General features: G+C 44.2%; 1 protein-coding gene across 4 annotated transcripts in view; it reads right to left on the reverse strand.

Annotated features, from left to right (window-relative positions):
* Positions 1-463: 463 nt before the first annotated feature.
* Positions 464-21,936, reverse strand: part of IKZF1 (IKAROS family zinc finger 1) — a 519,714-nt gene continuing 498,241 nt past the window's right edge. For all 4 annotated transcript variants that reach the window (XM_063452036.1, XM_063452035.1, XM_063452037.1 and 1 more), the window contains one exon: positions 464-2,023. In XM_063452036.1, the coding sequence (XP_063308106.1) occupies positions 1,320-2,023 (704 nt within the window). In that variant the 3' untranslated portion in view covers positions 464-1,319. The remainder of the gene's footprint in view (positions 2,024-21,936) is intronic.

Consider the following 21,936-nt stretch of genomic DNA (forward strand, 5'->3'; position numbering starts at 1 on the left):
AACTTCGGGATCTCGGCAATTCAGACATTCGGAAGTACCCGAATGTCCGAATTGCCCGAAATTCGTCCGAATTCATATTCGGACCGAAACGAATTGCACGTGTCTAATTAAAATCGTAATGCATCTAGCCCTTGAGATTTTCGAATAAAAAAACTGAAATGTCCATTATAAATGTAAAGCTTTAAATATGACTATAATATAAAGTATGATGTACAATTGTCAGTTTTGAGCTTAAATATGTATAATGGAAATTATGCATTATAATGAAATTCATGAAATATACTTACTGTGAACATGTTGTGGTGTATCACCAACACACATATAAAAGCGCTCATATAAACAAGTATGATTTTTTAGCATTTCTATCATATTAACTTAATTGCTTTCTATAATATGTTTTTGGTCTTGAGTTAAGAAGACAAGTTGAAATATAATAAATAAATACAAGTTTAAATGAGATGTTTTTAAAAATGAAAAGAAGAATAGAGCACATATATTTAATACATTTGTTTGGTGTTTGGACATAAGTTCATGCTTATTATTTTTTATTAGAGGCTGTGCATACCTCCCAAGTGCTCCTAATTAGACCCCAAATACCTCCGTCCCTCTTTTGTATCCTAATATCCCTATTTTTTGGAGCTCCATATTGATGGTGTGTCCACAGCAATAGTACTCACAGTAAGGTGTCTTTAAAGTACAATAAATGTGTTTAGGAATCAGTCAGTGTAAATGAGATATATTGTTCTTGTTCTAAATTACAATTTAGTAACATAAATCGTTATTAGCAAGCCACCTACAATTTCTCAGAACAGCCCTGCCCATGGACATACTCACAGCTGTAAAATTAAAGTGTCCCTTTCTGTCCATTTACAAATGTTGGGAGGTATGCTATGAATTATTTTTTTCGTTGCAGTACAGTTACAGTATAGTTACAGTACTTAACAATGTGTGACCGTTTATTTTGAGCACAGAAGCTAAATATGAATAAGGATGAACAGATTCCTACAAAGTCAATACAAAGGTGCTCCAAAAGTTTTCCAAGATTTCGAAAAACACTATGATGCTCCAAAATGGAACACCATTTGACAACAATAAAAAAGCATGCCTTATTAAAGAAAGGGGGAAAAAAAAACCCAAAACAAGTCATTTTGGCTATTGTAGCCAGTAAGAAAGTCTGATTCTTTATTACAGATGTATGGTGCAGCTAGAAAGATGGTCAATTTTGCAGTTCAAGGTACATTATTTGTGCTTTTTAAATTCATGCTAATAGTGGATTTGGCATTTGATGAATATATTTTTGTGGTGTGGTCAAATAACGTTTAACCCATGTTAAAACGATGTTCGCCTCGGGTTATGTGTGAAGAAAACTCATATCTGTCTTGACTCTGGTAGCCGCACATGTTGCACTCAAATGGATCACGGAAGCCATGGCAGCCCATGTGGATGGTATACATCACATGATCCAAAAACAAGACTCTGCAATGCTCGCACTTGTGAACCTTTATTGATTCACCACTGCCACTAATCACTTTGAAAGCATCTTGTGAATTTTCACTGGCTGCTCTAATCATATCATATGGTCTATGTTCTTTTAAAGAATGACCATTTCTTGGATGTGGAGTCATATGGTTGGTCAAGTAGATAAGCCCTCCTCGATCTTCGTTGTTGCTTTCAGTATCTGTTGAGTCTTGGCAGCTGTTGCTTGGTGACACTTCCCTTTCAGAAGGGATAGATTTAACTTGAGAAAGCAGCAAAAGATTCTCCACCGCACTCTCATGAGCAGCCTGATTTTGATGGGAGAATATATCTCCTTGGGGTTTATGCATTCCATATACAGTGCTAATTGCAGGAACGCCATCCGGACCAACTGGTGGAGTCTGCACTAAAGGACGGAGTGATTCTGCCCCCAGATAAGTAATGGCATTATTGATTGCTTGGTCTATGACATGAGTTTGCATCATGTCACTTTCTTTATCGTAGCTAGCATTAGCCTCATATGGGAGATCCGACAATCGTTTTTCACCTAGAGAGAGAAAATTTACAAATTAAAGACAAATATGTTTAATGACACATCTAATTTATTTAATGTTGTCTTACATTTATAGAAATAATGCTCTTTGATTTATCTTTGGGTTTGATTAGAGGGAATGTGTTTCTATTAATTGGAAACTATTACATGTGAAGTTTTGGCACAACCCAATTGCTAACTAGTTAACCATTATTTGTGCATTTTAAAAATATTTTTAAAATATTTTTAAACTGTAAATTAACTCTGAACTTTTGAAATTAATTTACATTAATTAGCTTGACTATTCTGGCATAGCTATAATATATAATTCAAATGTATTTATCCCCACAGTTCCAAACATGTGAGTGCCTTGAGAATGCATGCCTTTGTAAAAAGCATATCTCAGCAGATGCCACAAGTGTGCCCCATGCATATAGCTTTAAACCAGTAAGGTCCAATTGACGGTCACCTCAGTAGTAATGCATATATTTTGTAATATCAAGTTACTCCATTATTTAAGGAGAACTATCATTTTAAAACTTTGTTTTAATATAATAACCCTTTCATTAAGTTTTGAAAATAAATATATTCTTTGTTAAATTAAGTATACGTAAAAATAAATAAATAGAAAAACCCATCCCTACCTTTAATTTGTGACAGGATTCTCAGCCACACACATACATCTTGGGCCAGACAGTGTTCTAAAACTTCTAAAAAGTCTCTATGGTCTTCTCTGCTTCACTCCCTGCACAGTGCAATTACATTATTAAACAAACTGTCAAATTCAAACACTCTCTGGCCCAAGTTGCATGTATATGGCTGATAATCCTGTCATATACTAAAGGTAAGGATGGGTTATACTAATTTTTCTTTACATATACTTAATTTAACAAATAATATATTTTCTATCGAAACTTGATGAATGTATTATTATAGTAAAAAATTGTGTTGATATGACAGTTCCCTTTGAATAACGAAATGTCCATTGGAGTTTTCTCTTAAATCTTGCAAAATACTAACAATAACTTTGAGTTACTGCCTTTCACAATTTTACTTTATTACTTACTGTTATTCACTAAACTTTAATTTACCAACAGAGTAGTAATTATGTTATAATATAAAAAAAATCCATCTTAGCAATTTGCTAAATTCAATATTTCTTTGCTTATACTCCAGTTGTGTTCTATTTGCACCATCATCCAATAGTTGGGTTTCTTGCTATACCAAGTCTCACTATGAAGTGCACTAAATAACAAACATAGGCCTTGATTAATTTAGAGACCATCACATTTAAGTAATTTCACAATTAGTTAAATTAAATTACTGCCATTTACATTGAAATTATCGACTTCAGGGATTCATTTCCATTTGGTTGTTAGCCACTACCTGCCACTCACTATGTCCCCATGGGTGGGGTAGGTGGGTGGAACACAATCTAGTTATCCACCAATATTTTTCAGCCCCCCATCTGTGGACATGCCAAGTCCACGGGTGGTGGCCTGTGCCAGGTTCCCCTGTAAAGTATTAGTGTTTTTTTGTTTTTTTTTTTACAATGAGCTGCAGCCACTGGCTTCTCACTGTTCAGTACAAATGTCCCATGTAAAGCATATCTACCCCCAAAGGCCTTTTTCTTTTCTTTTTGTCATTACTAACAGGGCTAGACATTTTAAAAGGCTGATACATGTGCTTTTGAGGCACATTTATCAGTGGTTTTATTTCAAGCTACCGGGATTGGCGGTTTGCATTGTGTCTGGATTTAAACCCAGCTGAAATTCGATAACAAAAATCAATTAAATACAGTCGACTATTGTAACGGCTACCCAGGTAGTGAGAGGGTAACAGCCGTTGGAGACATCCTTTTTCCCGGCAAGCTGCTGTATAGTAATGAAGTTGCTTATTCCCATCCACAAAATCCAAGAGGAGAGTCAGGTTCAGCTGTTAAAAGCAAGGTAATAATGCAGTAAATCCCCTTCCAAGAACGAGACGAGGCTACGTTTTGAAGGGTCAAGAAGAACTATCTACCGAATGGCAGCACGGTCGATGGTTCCAGTACGAATTTACGGTCTTATGGAGGTCTCAGTGGTGTTCGCGTACTTGAGGGTCCAATTTTGGTTCCAGACACTCGACGGCAAATCATCGCTGTTCGTGAACTAAGATGGCCGCGAACACGTGTAAAAGTCCCGAAATGGCGGCCACCTAGGAACTGAAACAAAGAGTTTGTGCGTTTCATACGGATGGTAAGTGCTGATCTGAGAGGTAAAATACACATAATTAAATAGCAGGGTGGTCCGGTGTTCGGTAGTTTGGGTTTGTTTTTTTACATACTGAGTCTGTGCTGTACAGGTTGTATAAATAGACGAATGTTGTTAAAAAGTCCCGAACTGGGATAAAAATAATCCACATGAACCAGGTAAGCACATTCCACTGTGGTTATGGTCTCTGTTATTGTACATGTACCTGGTTAGTTGTTAAAGGGCCGGTTTAGCAATAAGTATTCCCAGGCAAAGGTAAGGTTCTGTTACACTGCTCCCCTTTTGTGGAACACTCCGGCAGACCCGGATTGATCCTTTTCGGGTCAACTTGGGGCTGTCCGGCCGGCTATCAGGGTAGAAGTTCTGTTTGCCTGGACAGTCCATCCGCGTTCCCATTGAACTTGCCAGGGCGGTATTGGATGGAGAAATTGTATGGTTGTAGCGCTAAGCTCCATCTCAGCAAGCGTCCATTATCTCCAGTCACTCTGTTCAACCGTACCAGGGGATTATGATCTGTAATAAGGGTAATATCCTGACCATACAGATATGGTGTAAGTTTCTTTAAAGCCCAGACCAGGGCTAAACACTCCTTCTCCACTGCCGCGTAGCTCACTTCCCTGGTTAACAATTTTCTACTCAGGTATGCAACACGGTGTTCCCCTCCATCTTTCCCGATCTGGCTTAAAAATGCCCCCAGTCTGTACATGGACGCATCTGTATGGACGACAAATCTTTTGTTAGGGACGGGGGCAGATAAAACAGGTGCGTTGATCAGGGCTTTCTTTAAAGCTTGAAAGGCTGTTTCACAGGCGGGAGACCACAGGACTATTCTAGGCAGGTTCTTTTTAGTTAGGTCTGTCAGGGGTTTAGCGATGGCGCTATAGTCATGGACAAATTTCCTGTAGTACCCGGCTGTCCCTAAGAACGCCAATACTTGAGTCTTGGTGTGGGGTGTGGGCCAGTTGGCCACAGCCTCAACCTTAGCTGGTTCTGGTCGCTGTTTCCCACACCCTACCCTGTGTCCCAAGTACTGGACTTCGGCCATACCGAAGTGACACTTTTCTGGCTTCATAGCGATCTATAGCGAAACTGCTGCCCGAATCTGATCCAGTACGGCCTCTACATGCCTCAGGTGTTCTCCCCAAGTTTCGCTATAGATCGCAATGTCATCCAGGTACGCGCAAGCGAAGTCCTGGAAGCCATCAAGGAGTCTATCCACCAAGCGCTGAAATGTCGCTGGGGCGTTCTTCATCCCGAATGGCATGACCTTGAATTGGTACAGGCCAAAAGGGGTGACGAACGCCGACTTGGGAATAGCTTCCTTGGCAAGGGGAATCTGCCAGTATCCCTTGCACAGATCAATGGTGGTCAGATATCGCCCCCTGGCAATGCGATCTAATAGTTTGTCTACTCTGGGCATTGGGTAGGCATCCGTTACTGTACGGTCATTGAGGCATCTATAGTCCACACAGAACCTGGTAGAGCCGTACTTTTTGGGCACTAGTACCACTGGGGAGGCCCAGGGGCTGTCGGACGGCTCTATGACTCCTAGTCTCAACATCTCCTGTATTTCCTTTCTAATTTCCTCCTTCACTGCCTCAGGGATTCTGTAGGGGGTCTGTCTAAGAGGGTTTTGTCCTGGGGTCTCTACGTAGTGGGTCGCTAGCGGGGTGTATCCTGGTTCCTGGGAAAACGTTAATCCTTTTTCAGTTAATAACTGTCTGAGCTGACCCTTTTCTGCTGGGTTTAAGCGCTCCTCTAGTTGCACCGTACTGAGCAAGCTATTGGGTTCTGTGCGTGCTAACAGATCTGGGATAGGTAGGCTATCGGGGTCCTCAGTAGCAGGAATACATATAGCTGCAATATCCTCTGGCCTCTCTTGATATTCTTTCAACAGATTAACATGGAAGGATTTCTGAATCCTTTCATCCTTGCTGCTGGCAATCACATAGGTAGTGTCGCAGACTCGCGCTACTACCTTGTAAGGGCCCTGCCAGGAGGTCTGGAGTTTAATCTCTTTAACGGGTCTTAGCACCAGAACCTTCTGTCCCACCTGGACTGTTCTTTGCCGGGCTCCCCGATCGTACCAACGTTTCTGTCGACCCTGGGCCGCATGGAGATGGTCTCGTGCCATCCGAGCTAAATGCTCCATGCAGTTCTCCAGAACATATGGCACAATGGGGACTGTAGCGGAGTGCAATATTAGAATCCACGATCTCTGCTGGTATAACAGGTAAATCCACAGTCAGCGCTGAAAAGTAAGGCAATATCCCCAATCCTCCCAATAACCGGACGAAACACAGTCTGGGAGTCAACTAACTGCTTTATTCAGAACTTCCAGTATTTATGCAAGTCCCCATGCAAGGGGTTTCCTTACTGACAAAGCAGGGGTGATACAGTAAGGGACTACATGGGGGACTTAACATTTGGTACATTTCTCCCATCAGGCACCGCTGCACGAGAGAGATACTCCCACTGAAATATACTGTTAAGTGGATTATCTCCTCGTGCAGCAGAACCAACATTTTACTTTAAAATCCATAACTTGAACAATATTCGTTTGTTTGGCACGAACAACCGTTCGGTAGATAGCTGGGGTCTGCGGGTACGTTTCGTGGAAATACCGCTCAGATCCCACCTAAACTAACCGAACGCCATACGAAATACACTTATCTATTTAATTCGTATAAACAGTACCGAACGTCAATGGGTCTCCTAATAGATGGAGACTGGAGCTCCCGAACCGCCTGGAAGTACAGCAGTGTTCGTGCCGTCGAGTAGCTGTTTTTGGTTCCATGCACTCGACGACCAAACACCGCTGGGGGAGACAAAGGATTCAAGATGGCCGACCGCCGCGTGGTCGGTAGCCGAACGACGGCCACCTAAGGATCCACTTAATTACCGATTGCAATGGGATGTCCGGAGGAGTACCCACAGATCACTTCTCAAGTTCAGTCTGTCTGGATAACCCATCGGCGTTACCGTTTTGCTTCCCTGGCCGGTAATGAATAGTAAAGTCAAAGGGCTGCAGCGCCAAACTCCAGCGCAGCAGCCTGGTGTTGTCCCCGGCCACACGGTTCAGCCACACCAACGGGTTGTGATCTGTGAGTAGGGAAAAAGGTTGTCCATACAAATACGGCTGTAACTTTTTGAGGGCCCACACCACGGCCAGGCATTCTTTCTCAATGGCGGCGTAGCTTACTTCACGGGGCAACAACCTTTGGCTCAAGTAAGCTACGGGATGTTCTCCACCATCTGCTCCCACTTGGCTCAGCACTGCTCCCAATCCAAACATTGAAGCGTCTGTGTGAACAAGAAATCTTTTAGTTGGATGAGGAGCGGCAAGTACAGGAGCATTAGTTAAAGCAGTCTTTAGTTGTTGAAATGCCTGTTCACACTCTGGGGCCCAGACAACCTGTCGAGGAAGGTTCTTGCGGGTCAAGTCAGTCAGGAGTTTGGCCAGGGCACTGTAATTGGGCACGAATTTTCTATAATACCCTGCAGTACCTAGAAAAGCTAGCACTTGGGTTTTTGTCCTTGGGGTGGGCCATTTGGCTACGGCTTCGATTTTGGCTGGTTCGGGTTTCTGTTGCCCACACCCCACCCGGTGGCCCAAGTACTGCACTTCTGCCATCCCTATATGACACTTGCTGGGTTTCAGCGTTAACCCTGCCTCTCCAATACGATCTAGAATGGCCCCTATATGTTGTAGGTGCTCTTCCCAGGTCTGGCTAAATATGGGTATGTCGTCTAAGTACGCACATGCATAACCTTGGAAACCGTCCAGTAGCTGATCTACCATCCGTGGCGTTTTTCATCCCGAATGGCATGAGCCGGAATTGGTACAGGCCAAATGGGGTGACAAAGGCCGACTTGGGGATGGCATCTTCGGCTAGTGGAATTTGCCAGTATCCCTTACACAAATCTATAGTAGTGAGATACTGGCCATGTGCCATCTTATCTAACAGCTTGTCTATCCGGGGCATCGGGTAGGCATCCGACACCGTTTTGTCATTTAGCCTCCGGTAGTCGACACAGAAACGTGTCGTGCCGTCCTTCTTAGGTACCAGCACTACCGGCGATGCCCAGGGGCTATCGGAAGGCTCGATAACCCCTAGCTACAACATTTCACTTGTCGCATAGGTAGCTGTCCCGGGGTTTCGACTTGGTGGGTGGCTAGCGGAGTGTACCCAGGCTCTTGTACCTGAGCACGCTCCTGAGGGCTTAGCCGCTCCCCCAGCTGAACCCCCCGGGATGGCTCTATCTGTTCTTCTGGCTCTAATAGGTCAGGTAGGGGCAGATTCTCCTGATCCTCCGAGGCTGAGGCGCATATCGCCGCCACGTCCTCTATCCTCTCATGGTAGGGTTTGAGCATGTTCACCTGGAGCATGCGTCTCTTCCCTACCCCTGAGCAGGGGCCAATCACATAGGTGGTGTCACATCTCTGTTCCACCACCTGGTATGGGCCTTGCCAGATGGCCTGCAGCTTGTCTGTGCGGACAGGTTTTAAAATCAAAACCTTCTGTCCCACTTGAAAGCTGCAGTCTCTGGCTCCCCTATCGTACCAGCGGCGCTGGCGTTGTTGGGCCGCCTGGAGGTTGGTGCGCACAGCCTGAGTCAGCGCCTCCAGACCATCCCTGAATTCCAGTACGTAGGATACAATAGGGGTTCCGTCTGGGCTACTCTCTCCCTCCCAATGCTCTCTAATTAGGTCTAGTGGCCCCCTCACCCTTCTCCCAAACAGTAATTCAAAAGGGGAAAAACCCTGTCGACTCTTGGGGCACCTCTCTATATGCGAAGAGCAGATGGGGTAGAAAACGCTCCCAGTCTTTATGAGCCTCTCCAAACGTAAGGAGCATCTGCTTCAGCTACCATTAAACCTTTCGCATAGACCATTGGACTGGGGGTGGTACGCAGAATTTACTATTGGCTTAATGCCACATATCTTCCACAGTTGCTGGGTGACCTCGGCGGTGAACAGGGTGCCCCTATCGGATATGATTTCTTGGGGTAACCCCACCCTGGAAAATATTTTCATTAAGGCCTCTGCTACAGTTTCAGCATGAATATTGGTGAGGGCTATTGCCTCTGGGTACCGGGTGGCATAGTCCACTACAGTTAAAATATATATTTTCCCAGAGGGACTGGGCTTGGGTTAGGGCCCCACTATGTCTACGGCCACCCTCCTGAAAGGTTCTTCAATAATAGGGAGGGGACATAATTTGGCTTTGTGGCGGTCACCTCGCTTGCCCACCCGCTGGCAAATGTCACAGGAGGTGCAGTACTGTCTCACATCCTTAGAGATCCCTGGCCAGAAAAATGCATGGGTTAACCTGTATCGGGTACGGGTCATCCCTAGATGCCCAGACAAGGGGATGACGTGAGCAATCCTAAGCAGTTCTTGCCTATACTTCTGGGGAACCACTAACTGTTTAGTTGTCACTGTGACCGACCCTCCCACTCCTCTTTCAGCAATGCGGTAAAGTAGCCCTTTCTCCCAGGTGTACCACTCCCCCTCTAACCCAGCCTGGTCGGTGTGTACCCTGTCCCTGTATACCTGTAGCGTGGGGTCTAACTTCACCTCGGCCTCAAATTTAGTTGGGGTATCCCAGGACATACGTGTCGTGTGGGGGTCATGGTCTCTTACCTGAGCCTCAGAGTGTGTTGGTGGAACCGTGGTGCAAGCCTGTTGCCGTGTGGTCACTAGATGGGCTTCCTGGTATGGAGCCTGTGGTATAAAAGCAGAGGTCACCTGGCCCAAGTCATTCCCCAGCACAACATCTGCTGGTTAATTTTGCATGAGGCCCACTTCTACGGTCCCCTCTCCCACACCCCAATCCAAATGTACTTTGGCAGTGGGTAGTCGGTACACTGCTCCCCCTGCCACTCGTACTGCCACTGATCCGCCAGTGTGTGCCGAGTCAGGAACCAAATGGGGTGCTATCAGGGTTAAAGTAGCTCCTGAATCTCGAAGCCCCTGGACTTCTTTCCCCTCCAAGGTCACTAGCTGGCGATGATGCTGCCGGTTATCGGTGGCTCGTACTGACATCACCTCATGCAAGATTCCCAGGGGTTCTTCCGCTTGAACGCTCAACATCTCTTGAGCGGCTGGCTCAAGTTGATAATGATGGACAGCAGCCCTTGGTGCCGGGTTCGGTCGGCCTTGGTTCCAGGCGGGTCTGCCCCGGTTTTGGGTGCACTCACGTGCCATATGTCCCCACTGTTTGCAGGTGTGGCATTGGATGTTGGCACGTCCGTTATACCTGGAGGGTGGTGGTAAATTCCCTTGGGACGGACGAAAACGGGAGGCTGTGTGAGCGGTGGGTGGTAGAGTACTGGGTGGCCCCGTGGGTCAAGGGTAACTTTTGGTTAGGGGACCATGATGCCTTCTCGCATCAAAATGCTGGTCTGCTAATCGGGCCGCTTCTGTTAGGGTGAGAGGTTTCCTGTCTCGCACCCATTCTTGTGCCTCTGGAGACAAACCGTTGAAGAATTGCTCCAACAGCATTAACTGTTGCAATTCTTCCATAGTAGTGACTTGGCTGGCTTGTATCCACCCTTGTGAGGCTTGGTCCAGCTTGTGTGCCCATTCAGCATGTGAATCTTTTTCTGGCTTGCGCAGGCTTCTAAACTTGCGCCGGTATGCCTCTGGCGTAATGGCATATCTCTCCAATATTGCCCGTTTCACTTTGTCATAATCCTTGCTGTCCTCACTGGGTACAGCGCGGTATGCTTCTGCTGCCCGACCTGCCAGCTTGCCCAACAGTAATGGGACCCATACTGTCCATTCCAAGTCATGCAAATCACACAGTCTCTCAAAATCCTGTAAATACCCATCAATCTCATCCTTCTCCTTGCAAAACATTTTAAAGGCATGATAGGGAATTTGGGGTTTTACCTGGTTGTAGAGTGAACCAGTAATGGATTCTGCTCGACACAGTGCATGCTGCGGACTGTGTGCCATCACGTACTCCTGCACATTCGCCATCACCATGTGCAGCATGGCATCTGATATAGGCTGTGGTAAAAATTCCAGCCTGGTCCTCATTTCTCTCTGGTAGAGGGTCTCTTCCATGGCTGCTGGGGGTGTAGCACTGCGGGCTCTGTCTCCCTCCATCAGCTCGGCAATTAGTACAGCTTTGGGTTTGTTGCTCGCTACCTTACCCCTGGCTTCTAGCAGTTCCTTTAATGTCTGCCGCTTTAATGTAGAATAATCCGTCTCCATTCACTTCTGTAGTCGGTTCTTTTGCTGTATTCTACTTGCCATTCCCTTTTCTTATTCGGCAGTTTAAATTGCACGAACTGCGCTTTTTCGGCTGTAAGGTTGGATCCCGTCGCTTGCCACCAATTGTAGCGGAGTGCAATATTATAATTCACGATCTCCGCTGGTAGTACAGGTAAATCCATAGTCAGCGCTGAAAAGTAAGGCAATATCCCCAATCCTCCCAATAACCGGACGAAACACAGTCTGGGAGTCAACTAGCAGCTTTATTCAGAACTTCCAGTATTTATGCAAGTCCCCATGCAAGGGGTTTCCTTACTGACAAAGCAGGGGTGATACAGTAAGGGACTACATGGGGGACTTAACATTTGGTACATTTCTCCCATCAGGCACCGCTGCACGAGAGGGATACTCCCACTGAAATATACTGGATTATCCCCTCGTGCAGCAGAACCGTCATTTCACATTTAAATCTATAACTTTAACAATATTCATCTTATTTGCACGAACAGACGTTCGGTAGATAGCTGGGGTCTGAGGGTACATTTCGTGTGAATACCGCTCAGATCCCAGCTAAACTAACCGAACGCCGCACGAAATACATTCATCTATTTAGTTCGTTTCAAAAGTACCGAACACCGAGGGGTCCCACAATAGGAGAAGACCGGAGCTCCCGAACAGCCTGGAAGTACAGAGGTGTTCGTGTCGTCGAGTAGCCGTTTTTAGTTCAATGCACTCGACGACCAAACACCGCTGGGGGAGACAAAGGATCCAAGATGGCCGACCGCTGTGTGGTCGGTAGTCGAACGACGGCCACCTAAGAACCCACTTAATTACCGATTGCAATAATGTTGCAATCGGGTAATTGGTGCCACACGCCTCTAAGTGTGTGGGCTTGTGTTTGGTACCTAATTAGTTTCACGAACAGCCGGTACAGTTGCTGTTCGTGAAACGACCATGTAAAGGCTAGCGGCTTTTGGCTGCTAGCATACGAATACCATAGGAATACATGCAACCATACATTTCAAGGCAGAATACAAAGTACATTCAAATAAAATATATCAGCAGTGTGTAGGACAACCTTTAGGGATCTAGTTCCATAGTCTGAAGTGGCTAGGTTTGCCACACGTAGCCTGCAACGAAAACTGTATACTTTACTGGCTTGCCCAGCGATGCTATATGACCTGCTATGTATACAATTGTATCGATGTTTAATGCTTATTATATGTCAACAATAAAAACCTTGAATAAAAAAATAAATTAAATAAACTGAGAATAAAAACAAAAGCAAAACCTATAGTATAAAGTCTTGGAGAAAATAGGTACCCAAGATGCGTTTTGTCAATTCAGGCTTCTTCAATTGGTAAAGTGCATGATAGGAAATGTCCATGCGGAAGTTCTTAAACCCCTTAAGGACACATGACATGTGTGACATGTCATGATTCCCTTTTATTCCAGAAGTTTGGTCCTTAAGGGGTTAAATAGCTTGTCAGTCCAAATTTCCGGCACTTTCGGGTCGTTGCATTCCAGCTGTCTCTTGGTGCCTCCGATGATGTATTTCCTCCCTCTTACGTCCTCTTGATGTCAAGTCTTAGCGTCTTCCTCTCAGTGGAACTCAGGTTGCGTTCCAATGCTTCTGGACGTCATCTATTGACTTTGGCTTCGTATTGACTATATATATTTTTATTTTTTTTAAGAAGTGACAAAGTTTAAAGTCCTGATTTTCATTAAGCAGGTATAAAAATGATGAAGTTAATTTCTTCAATGCCTATTTTTGTATTAAAATAGCCTCCCCTCCATTCTTTTTTCACTTGTTTTATTGCACAGAAAAATTTTGGGGGGGGATTCTGACCATGATGAGTTTTAAAATGATGAGATGTATGTGTTTCTAAACCCTTTTTAATATTTCTTATGTGTTCAGCAATACTAGTGTCCAGGCATCTTGTGGTCCCACCAATATAAATTAAGTTGCAGGGGCATCTTAATACATATATTATATTTTAGAGAAACATGTTAGTTGGTCCCTAATCTTATACGTTTTATTTATATGTTCTTCTAAATTTATAATGTGTCTTTTTTTACTACAAGTCTCTATACAAGGAAGGCATGTACCACAACCACAGAGTCCTATACTTTGTTGTAAAAAGTTTTTAGAACTTGTTATTCTAAAACTGCTCTGGACCAATGTATTTTTTTTTTAATTCTTGCAACCTCTATCTACTAAATGCAGTTGTGAGAATAATATATTTTTTAAAACAGGATTGTCTCTTAAAATAGGCCAAAATTGATGAACTAGCTTACAAACTTTTTTGTGCCGACCATTAAAATTACAAATAAAAGGTAGGTTATTTATTTTTCCAAGTTTATTTTTATCTTCTTTGTGTTTGTACATTAATAATTTCCTTGAGATAGTTCTAACTTCTTCCATACTTGTGTTAAGTTCTGTCTTATCATACCCATGCTCTAAAAATTTGTTTTTAATCCTAGATGCTTGTTATATAGTCTTGATCTTGTGTGCAATTTCTCCTAATTCTTAAAAACTAACTTTTAGGGGCATTGGCTAGCCTCAGGGTATAATGGCAGCTGTTTTTTTTTTCTATATAGCTATTAGCATAAACTGTTTTTTTTTTTTAAATCCTAAAACATAAATTTCTTTGCAACTTTGTGTGGAAGTTAAAATTAGAAGGTATTCTTTTAATTTACTATGTATTTTTGGATTTAAAGATGTTTTACAACTAAAAGGGACGGCAATGGGCAAAAGGTTCGCACCTAGCTACGCCAATTTGTTCATGGCGTTTTGGGAGGAAGAATTTATTTACCATAGCACCTTTTTTGCGAACTTGGTCTCATATATTACTGTTACAAAGATGATGTCTTCTTTATTTGGAGAGGAGATACATCTAGCCTCCAGGTGGTCTTACAACATCTTAACAATAACGATTTGGGCATAATTTTAACTTGAGTTGAAACCGACTAAATGATAAATTGGTTGAGGTTTTTTTTTGTGCTGTCCTTAGTTTCTTCATAAACTTTGTTGAAAAAAAAATCAATAATATAATATAATATAAATAAATATAATATTAGTATTTACTCAGTATTATTGTTTGTGAAGCAGTTTAAAGAAATAGTAACATTGGTAGGGTCTGCAATTGATCTGCACTATTGGTTTCTCTTATGTTTCCATTTTTCTAGAACCTACATAAACTTTAATATTTACCTCAATATACTTCATTCAAATATATGTATGGGAGGCGGTGCCGGGCCGCCGAGCTGAGCGGCAGCCATCCATGCCAGCTCCGGCTCTGAGATGCTTAAACACACCAAAATAAAGCACCAAAAGCCCACCTGCAGGGGAGAGGCACAGGAGCAAAATGCAGGGACACCTGCTAAGCCACCGCCGCAGCAACCCGCACAACCGGAGCAAGATGAGCCCATGAGGCCTACACGCACACGGCAACGGCAGGAGCCACGAGACCAGATGGCTGAGGGAGAGAGGGGGAACCAGACCCGGCCCCGCTCCCCCCCCCTTGGGCCGGTAGGGGTGATCCTGGAGGCAGAAGGCCCGCACATTGGGGAGCCCTTTCCCACGTGGAGCCAAGATGGCTGCTATACGCGCACACTACTAGAAGTCATGCGGGGTCACCCTGGCCCTCCGGGAAGACAGATTCCACAGATGGACCCCTCCGGGCAGCAGAATGGTCGGCGTGGAGCCGGCTCTAACCCCTGGATTTGGTGGTGGTCCGGGGAGGCGTGCCCCCAACTCTGTGAGCCCTGTGGAGCCGTGGTGAGCTGGACCCCCGGCAGACCGGTGGCCGGGGAGGCGAACACCGGCGACATGCATGTGACTGGAGAGGGGTGAGGCATAATGGGGCTGGAGCTTCAACGGGGAACTGCAAATGTTGGGGAGGTGCAGGGGACAAGGGGTCCGGCGTCTTTTCAGGGGTGGGAGTCTGCCGGACTGCTGATGTCCTTGAGTGCCCACAGCACTACAGAACTCACGGCCGACCGGCCAGAGCAGGCCTGGAGTGGAACACTGAAGGGGTTGGTCACACCGGGGGAGCTGGAGGGACCCTGCACTGAATAACCAGCTTGGCAAAAATATGCACCCCGGGCACAAGCCTGCAAGAGGCCACGGCAAAGAGGAGCCCGCACAGCTATACCAGAGGGGGCCATTAACCCCACGCTGGACAATGCTTCCCACCAGGCACAACAAAGCCACATCCAGTGGAGAGACTCACCAGTTATCGTTCCACAGAACTAGATCGGGATACACTCTATTGATCTAGTAATTGGACACTACACCAATCATCAGCTACTTAAAGAAGGGACCTTTTTTTTTTCTTATTAATTTATTTTTTTTTTTTTTTCTACTGTCTCCTGTATTTTGAATATTTCATTTTAATTGCTTCATATTACTCAGACAGGAAAACAAAAGTATCTGCCAAGTTAAACTATACTTGTAGCATACTCTGCATATGTGGATGCTCTTTAATGCTGCTGTATTTAAAGATTGACCGCCTAGACCTGTACTTAAGGACCAGGGGCCTTACCCAGCAAAAAAAAAAAAAAAAAAAAAAATTAGCCTTAATTTAGCAGTTCAGTCAGACACACTGTTTCATTGTTATTTAGTTAAGTAATTTATGCTTCGTCCAAAAAATGACCATGCTATTTACATTACAGAGCACCCTAGGGCAAATGCATAATGCCGTATATTACTGTTGACTTGATAGCCAGACGCATGTAATATATAATGTATGTTAGCATGCTTACATTTTACCTTAGAAATGACGATACTCACTGAGTTATACTTAATAGTACATGCAGACCCCATCAGACACAACAAGAAGCCGAAAACTCCTAACACGCAATACACGCTGAGACCTGCTGAGCGCAACAACTACACGACAAGGTCCAAACACATATTATATGTTAATGCACAGCAGCCTTAAAACAAAAATGCTACTTATGATAAAAGTTGGAAATGTTTTTGTATTTTTGGTTAATGCTTAATGTCTGCATCTATATAGCAAGCTGATTAATTTGCCTCTGCACGGGCCAAAATTTGCATCTACTAACCAGCAAACACACAGCACTTGCACACACCAATTAACACAAAACACTTACTTAACGGTCTATATGCCTTTGATGGATTTAATTTTGCAAAGTCTATGTACACCTAATATACATCATTGCTCAATAACTTCGACTAATATTTAAATTTTTCCGCTATAACGTTTATATGTTTTGATATACACGCCTCTGCGTAGGCGTCCACTTGCTTTTGTTTACATGTTTCGATATACACGCCTTTGCATAGGCGATTATCTGCTTCAACAATACTAAGTTTGACATCCGCATCTACAGTGTGATGACAATAAAAATATTTAAAACAAATATATGTATGTATGTTATATACTATTTAGAATTGTGCTCCACCCCAAATTTGAGTTAGTGTTTACTGTGTTTAAGGTGTGGGTTAAGGGGATCCCCCACAGGAGTGTTTTGCGCACGGATTACCATTACCACTGTGGATACCTGGTATTTTTATATATATATTTAGAGATAAATTAGAAAATGACCATTTAGAACAGGGGTCCTCAACCCAGTCCTCAAGGACCCCCTACCAGCCCAGGATTTAGGGATTACCTGGGTGTGTCTAAGGTGTTTAGAAAAAGAAAAAAAAACACCTTAGTTTACTCTCAGTAAACTGAGAGTGTTTACCTGGTAACAACAGGGCTAGCTTGTACGTATGCAGGGCCGGACTGGGGATACAAAGCAGCCCTGGATAAAAAATGTATGCCAGCCCCTTAAGTCACTGCACCATATATTGTCGCGTGTAACATGTAAGGCTATGTCTTGCCATGACAGATGATTGAGTAATATATATATGCATGTCCCTACAGGCTTTTCAACGTAAACACTGACTTTTCAGAGAAAAGGCAGTGTTTACATTGCTTCAAAGTGACACCGCTAGTGACAGTCACTCAGACGGTCACTAGAGGTGCTTCCAGTGCACCTACATTCAGGGTCTCCACACTCTGTAGGTGCTGAACGTTCCCCATAGAGATACATTGATTCAATGCATCTCTATGAGGAGAGGCTGATTGGTGTAACATTTTGCAGCCAATCCAATGGCAAAGCGTTGGATTGGCTGAGATCACCAAGCTTGATGATCTCAGCCATAGAGGCAGGGGAGACCAGCTCGATGCGTGGGGGAAAAAAAAGGTGAGCAAAAACACTATTTTTAAACACACATATACACTATGACAGACACAGAAACACACATATACCATGGCAGATACACACACCATGACAGACCATGACACAGACAGACCATGACACAGACAGACCATGACACAGACAGACCCACACAGACAGACAGACACACATATACCATGACACACACACCATGACACAGACAGACACACACCCCATGACAGATACACACACACCATGACACAGACAAACACACCATGATGGACAGACACACCATGACACAGGCATACACACACACACCATGACAGACAGACAAACACACACACACCATGACACAGACAGACAGACACACACACACACACACACCATGACAGACAGACAGACACACACCATACAGACAGACACCATGACACAGACAGACACACACACCATGACACAGACACACACACCATGACACAGACACACCATGACACAGACAGACACACACACACACACACACACACACCATGACACAGACACACACACCATGACACAGACAGACAGACACGCACACCATGACACAGACAGACAGACACACACCATGACACAGACAGACACACACACCATGACGGACAGACACACCATGACAAAGACAGACAGACACACACCATGACAGACAGACACACACACACCATACAGACACACACACACACACACACCATACAGACACACACCATGACAGACATACAGACACACACACACACACCATGACAGACAGACACACACACACACACACCATACAGACACCATGACACAGACAGACACACATATACCATGACACACACCAAGCTTGATGATCTCAGCCATAGAGGCAGGGCCAGTCGAGGGGAGACCAGCTCGATGCGTGGGGAAAAAAAAGGTGAGCAAAAACACTATTTTTAAACACACATATACACTACGACAGACACAGAAACACACATATACCATGGCAGATACACACACCATGACAGACCATGACACAGACAGACCATGACACAGACAGACCCACACACACACACACACCATGACACAGACAGACCCACACAGACAGACACACCCACATATACCATGACACACACACACACCATGACACAGACAGACACACACCCCATGACAGAGACACACACACCATGACACAGACACACACACCATGACGGACAGACACACCATGACACAGACATACACACACACGCCATGACAGACAGACAGACAAACACACACACACCATGACACAGACAGACACACACACCAAGACAGACATACACACACACACACACCATACAGACAGACACCATGACACAGACAGACACACACACCATGACACAGACAGACAGACACACACACACACACCATGACACAGACAGACCCACACAGACAGACACACACACCATGACACAGACACACACACCATGACGGACAGACACACCATGACACAGACAGACAGACACACACCATGACAGACAGACATACACACACCATGACAGACAGACACACACACACACACACACACACACACACACACACCATGACAGACAGACAGACACACATGCACCATACAGACATACACCATGACACAGACAGACATACACACCATGACAGACAGACAGACACACACACACCATGACACAGACACACACACACCATGACAGACACACACCATGACACAGACAGACACACACCATGACAGAGACAGACACACACACACACACACACACCATGACAGACAGACACACACACACACACACACCATACAGGCAGACACCATGACACAGACAGACACACACACACACCATGACAGACACACACACACACACACACCATACAGACACCATGACACAGACAGACACACATATACCATGACACGCACCCCATGACACATACACACACACAATGACGGACAGACACACCATGACACAGACACACACCATGACAGACAGACACACCATGACACAGACACACACCATGACAGACAGACACACCATGACACAGACATACACACACACACCATGACAGGCAGACACCCAATGACACAGACATACACACACACACACACACACACACACCATGACAGACACACACACCATGAAAGACAGACACACACACACCATGACAGAGACACACACACACCATGACAGACAGACACCATGACACAGACAGACAGACACACCATGACACAGACAGACAGACACACACACACACACCATGACACAGACAGACACCATGGCCCAGACAGACACACACACACCATGACCGCGTCGGGTTACACGGAGGGATCCCCAGTCACCGCACTTCGGCACATCACAGTGCACTACACAATATGCACTAAGGGAACCCCTCCTCTCACCATTTCGGCTATGACTATCACTTTTTGTTAATCACTCATTACTCTCATGATTTTTTCTGGAGTCCAACCTCATTAGACAGTACTACAGCATTAATTTTAGCAACTCAGTTTAGAACACCCACGAAGGTGTTTATTAGCAGAAGTGAGGGAATAGTAATAGAACAGTGACAGGTTGTTGCTACATTAGATTTTATTTTATAACCTTATATCCTGATTTTGCTGCTCTTCTTGTCACCAGACATCTTCTCCCTCTACACTATCTCTCTATCTTTCTACACCAGTATTTGCTAAACATCCGTATGACTCTATACTATGTTCAGACTGCTGTTTTACAGCCTAACTGATTGATTTTACAGAGATCTTTAAGGGAATATGCTGTTTAGGGTATTCTCAGCCTAAGCTTCCCTGGTATAAGCCCTAATAAGGAAGGCTCTTACTATATACCAAGGATAGAGATTTAAAGGCTACTATAGACAACAGAGTTAATCTGTTGATACATAGGTGCTAGTGTATCCCCTTATCTTGTAATAGGCTAATAAAGTTTAAATGTTTTGTTGATATAGGGATACTTTTCAAGGCACTGTATCAATAGTATAAAGTATTGCTCTGTATGAACCTTCTTTCTACCCTATCTTTTTCTGTCTATTGGATTCCAGATCCTAAGATTCATTAGGCTTAATATTAATGCTGTACTTATAAACTTACCAGCTTGCTTAGTAGTTGCCCTCTCACAGGGGCACAACCTTAGCATTGTGCGTATTTTTTTTCATTATCTTTAAAATAAAGGGTTCATGCCCATATCTGGTGGAGCTGGTACCACCTATTCTGACCCATTTCCCTAGCCATAGATCTAACGTTGTCGTTGATCTAGGACTAAGGGGAATTTTCCTGTTTTCTATAATAAGTAAGTTACCAAACCTAACTTTTAAACCACTGGAGGGAATTGTATGATTTTTTAGTATGTTTGTGTGGGGAAACCGACCTCGCCACGTGTCCTTGGAGGGGGCTGCTTGCCCGCCTCTTGCCTTTAGACTATGGCCCCTGTTCTTTTCCCCTGCAGAAAGGCTGGTTTGTGCCTTCCTGCGGACTGTTAAAGCCATGCTACCACAGATAGCTATGCCATGGAGCCCAGTCGTATACTGAAAGACTGTATAAAAGACTTTGGCTCCATGGCGATTGAACTGTATGTATGTGATCTGAGCGCCATCCGGTAATAATGTGCGCTCAGATCTAAGCTATCTGGGGATAGGTAGAATGTCTGTATTTTATGTAATAAATGTAACCTTGTGTATTTTATTGTATTTTTATGTCTTTTATTGTCCTTTGTCTGCCATGTGGCTAATGGAGTTTTGCCTCTGTCCTTGGAGATAATTGGATTACTTCTCAATTATCTCCAGGATAGAAGACTCTGTGGAACTGGTTTTGGGCAGAAAAGCCATGCTTCATTTGGTCACAAAGGACTTTGAAACAATGGACCAATTTGGATGATTTTGACATATGTTTGTATTTGGAGTATGCTGCTTATGAAAATGTATGTTTTAGGGTTGTGACATGTATATTTTAGAAGTTATAAATATTGTGTAAAAACTGTATTCCTCTGCCTGTAATAATGAGAATACCCATTGTGTTCAGTAATCATATCACAGGCAGAGGGGAGGATTTTGTGTGGGAGTGTGTGTGTATTGTACGGATTGATTGGTTGTTCTGTAATACCCTGCGGGCTGTACTGTGGTTGTGGATTGGGAATAAAAGAGACTGTATGTGCCAGGACAGTCAGATTCTGCTTGACCCTCAAATCGAAGTGTCGTCTCGTATTTGGGGGAATTGGATTGTATGCTGATTGCCAGGAATGTAAGCGGATTGTATGCTTTTCCTG

The sequence above is a fragment of the Pelobates fuscus genome, chromosome 4 (genome assembly GCF_036172605.1).
Source record: "Pelobates fuscus isolate aPelFus1 chromosome 4, aPelFus1.pri, whole genome shotgun sequence".
Lineage (NCBI taxonomy): Eukaryota > Metazoa > Chordata > Amphibia > Anura > Pelobatidae > Pelobates > Pelobates fuscus.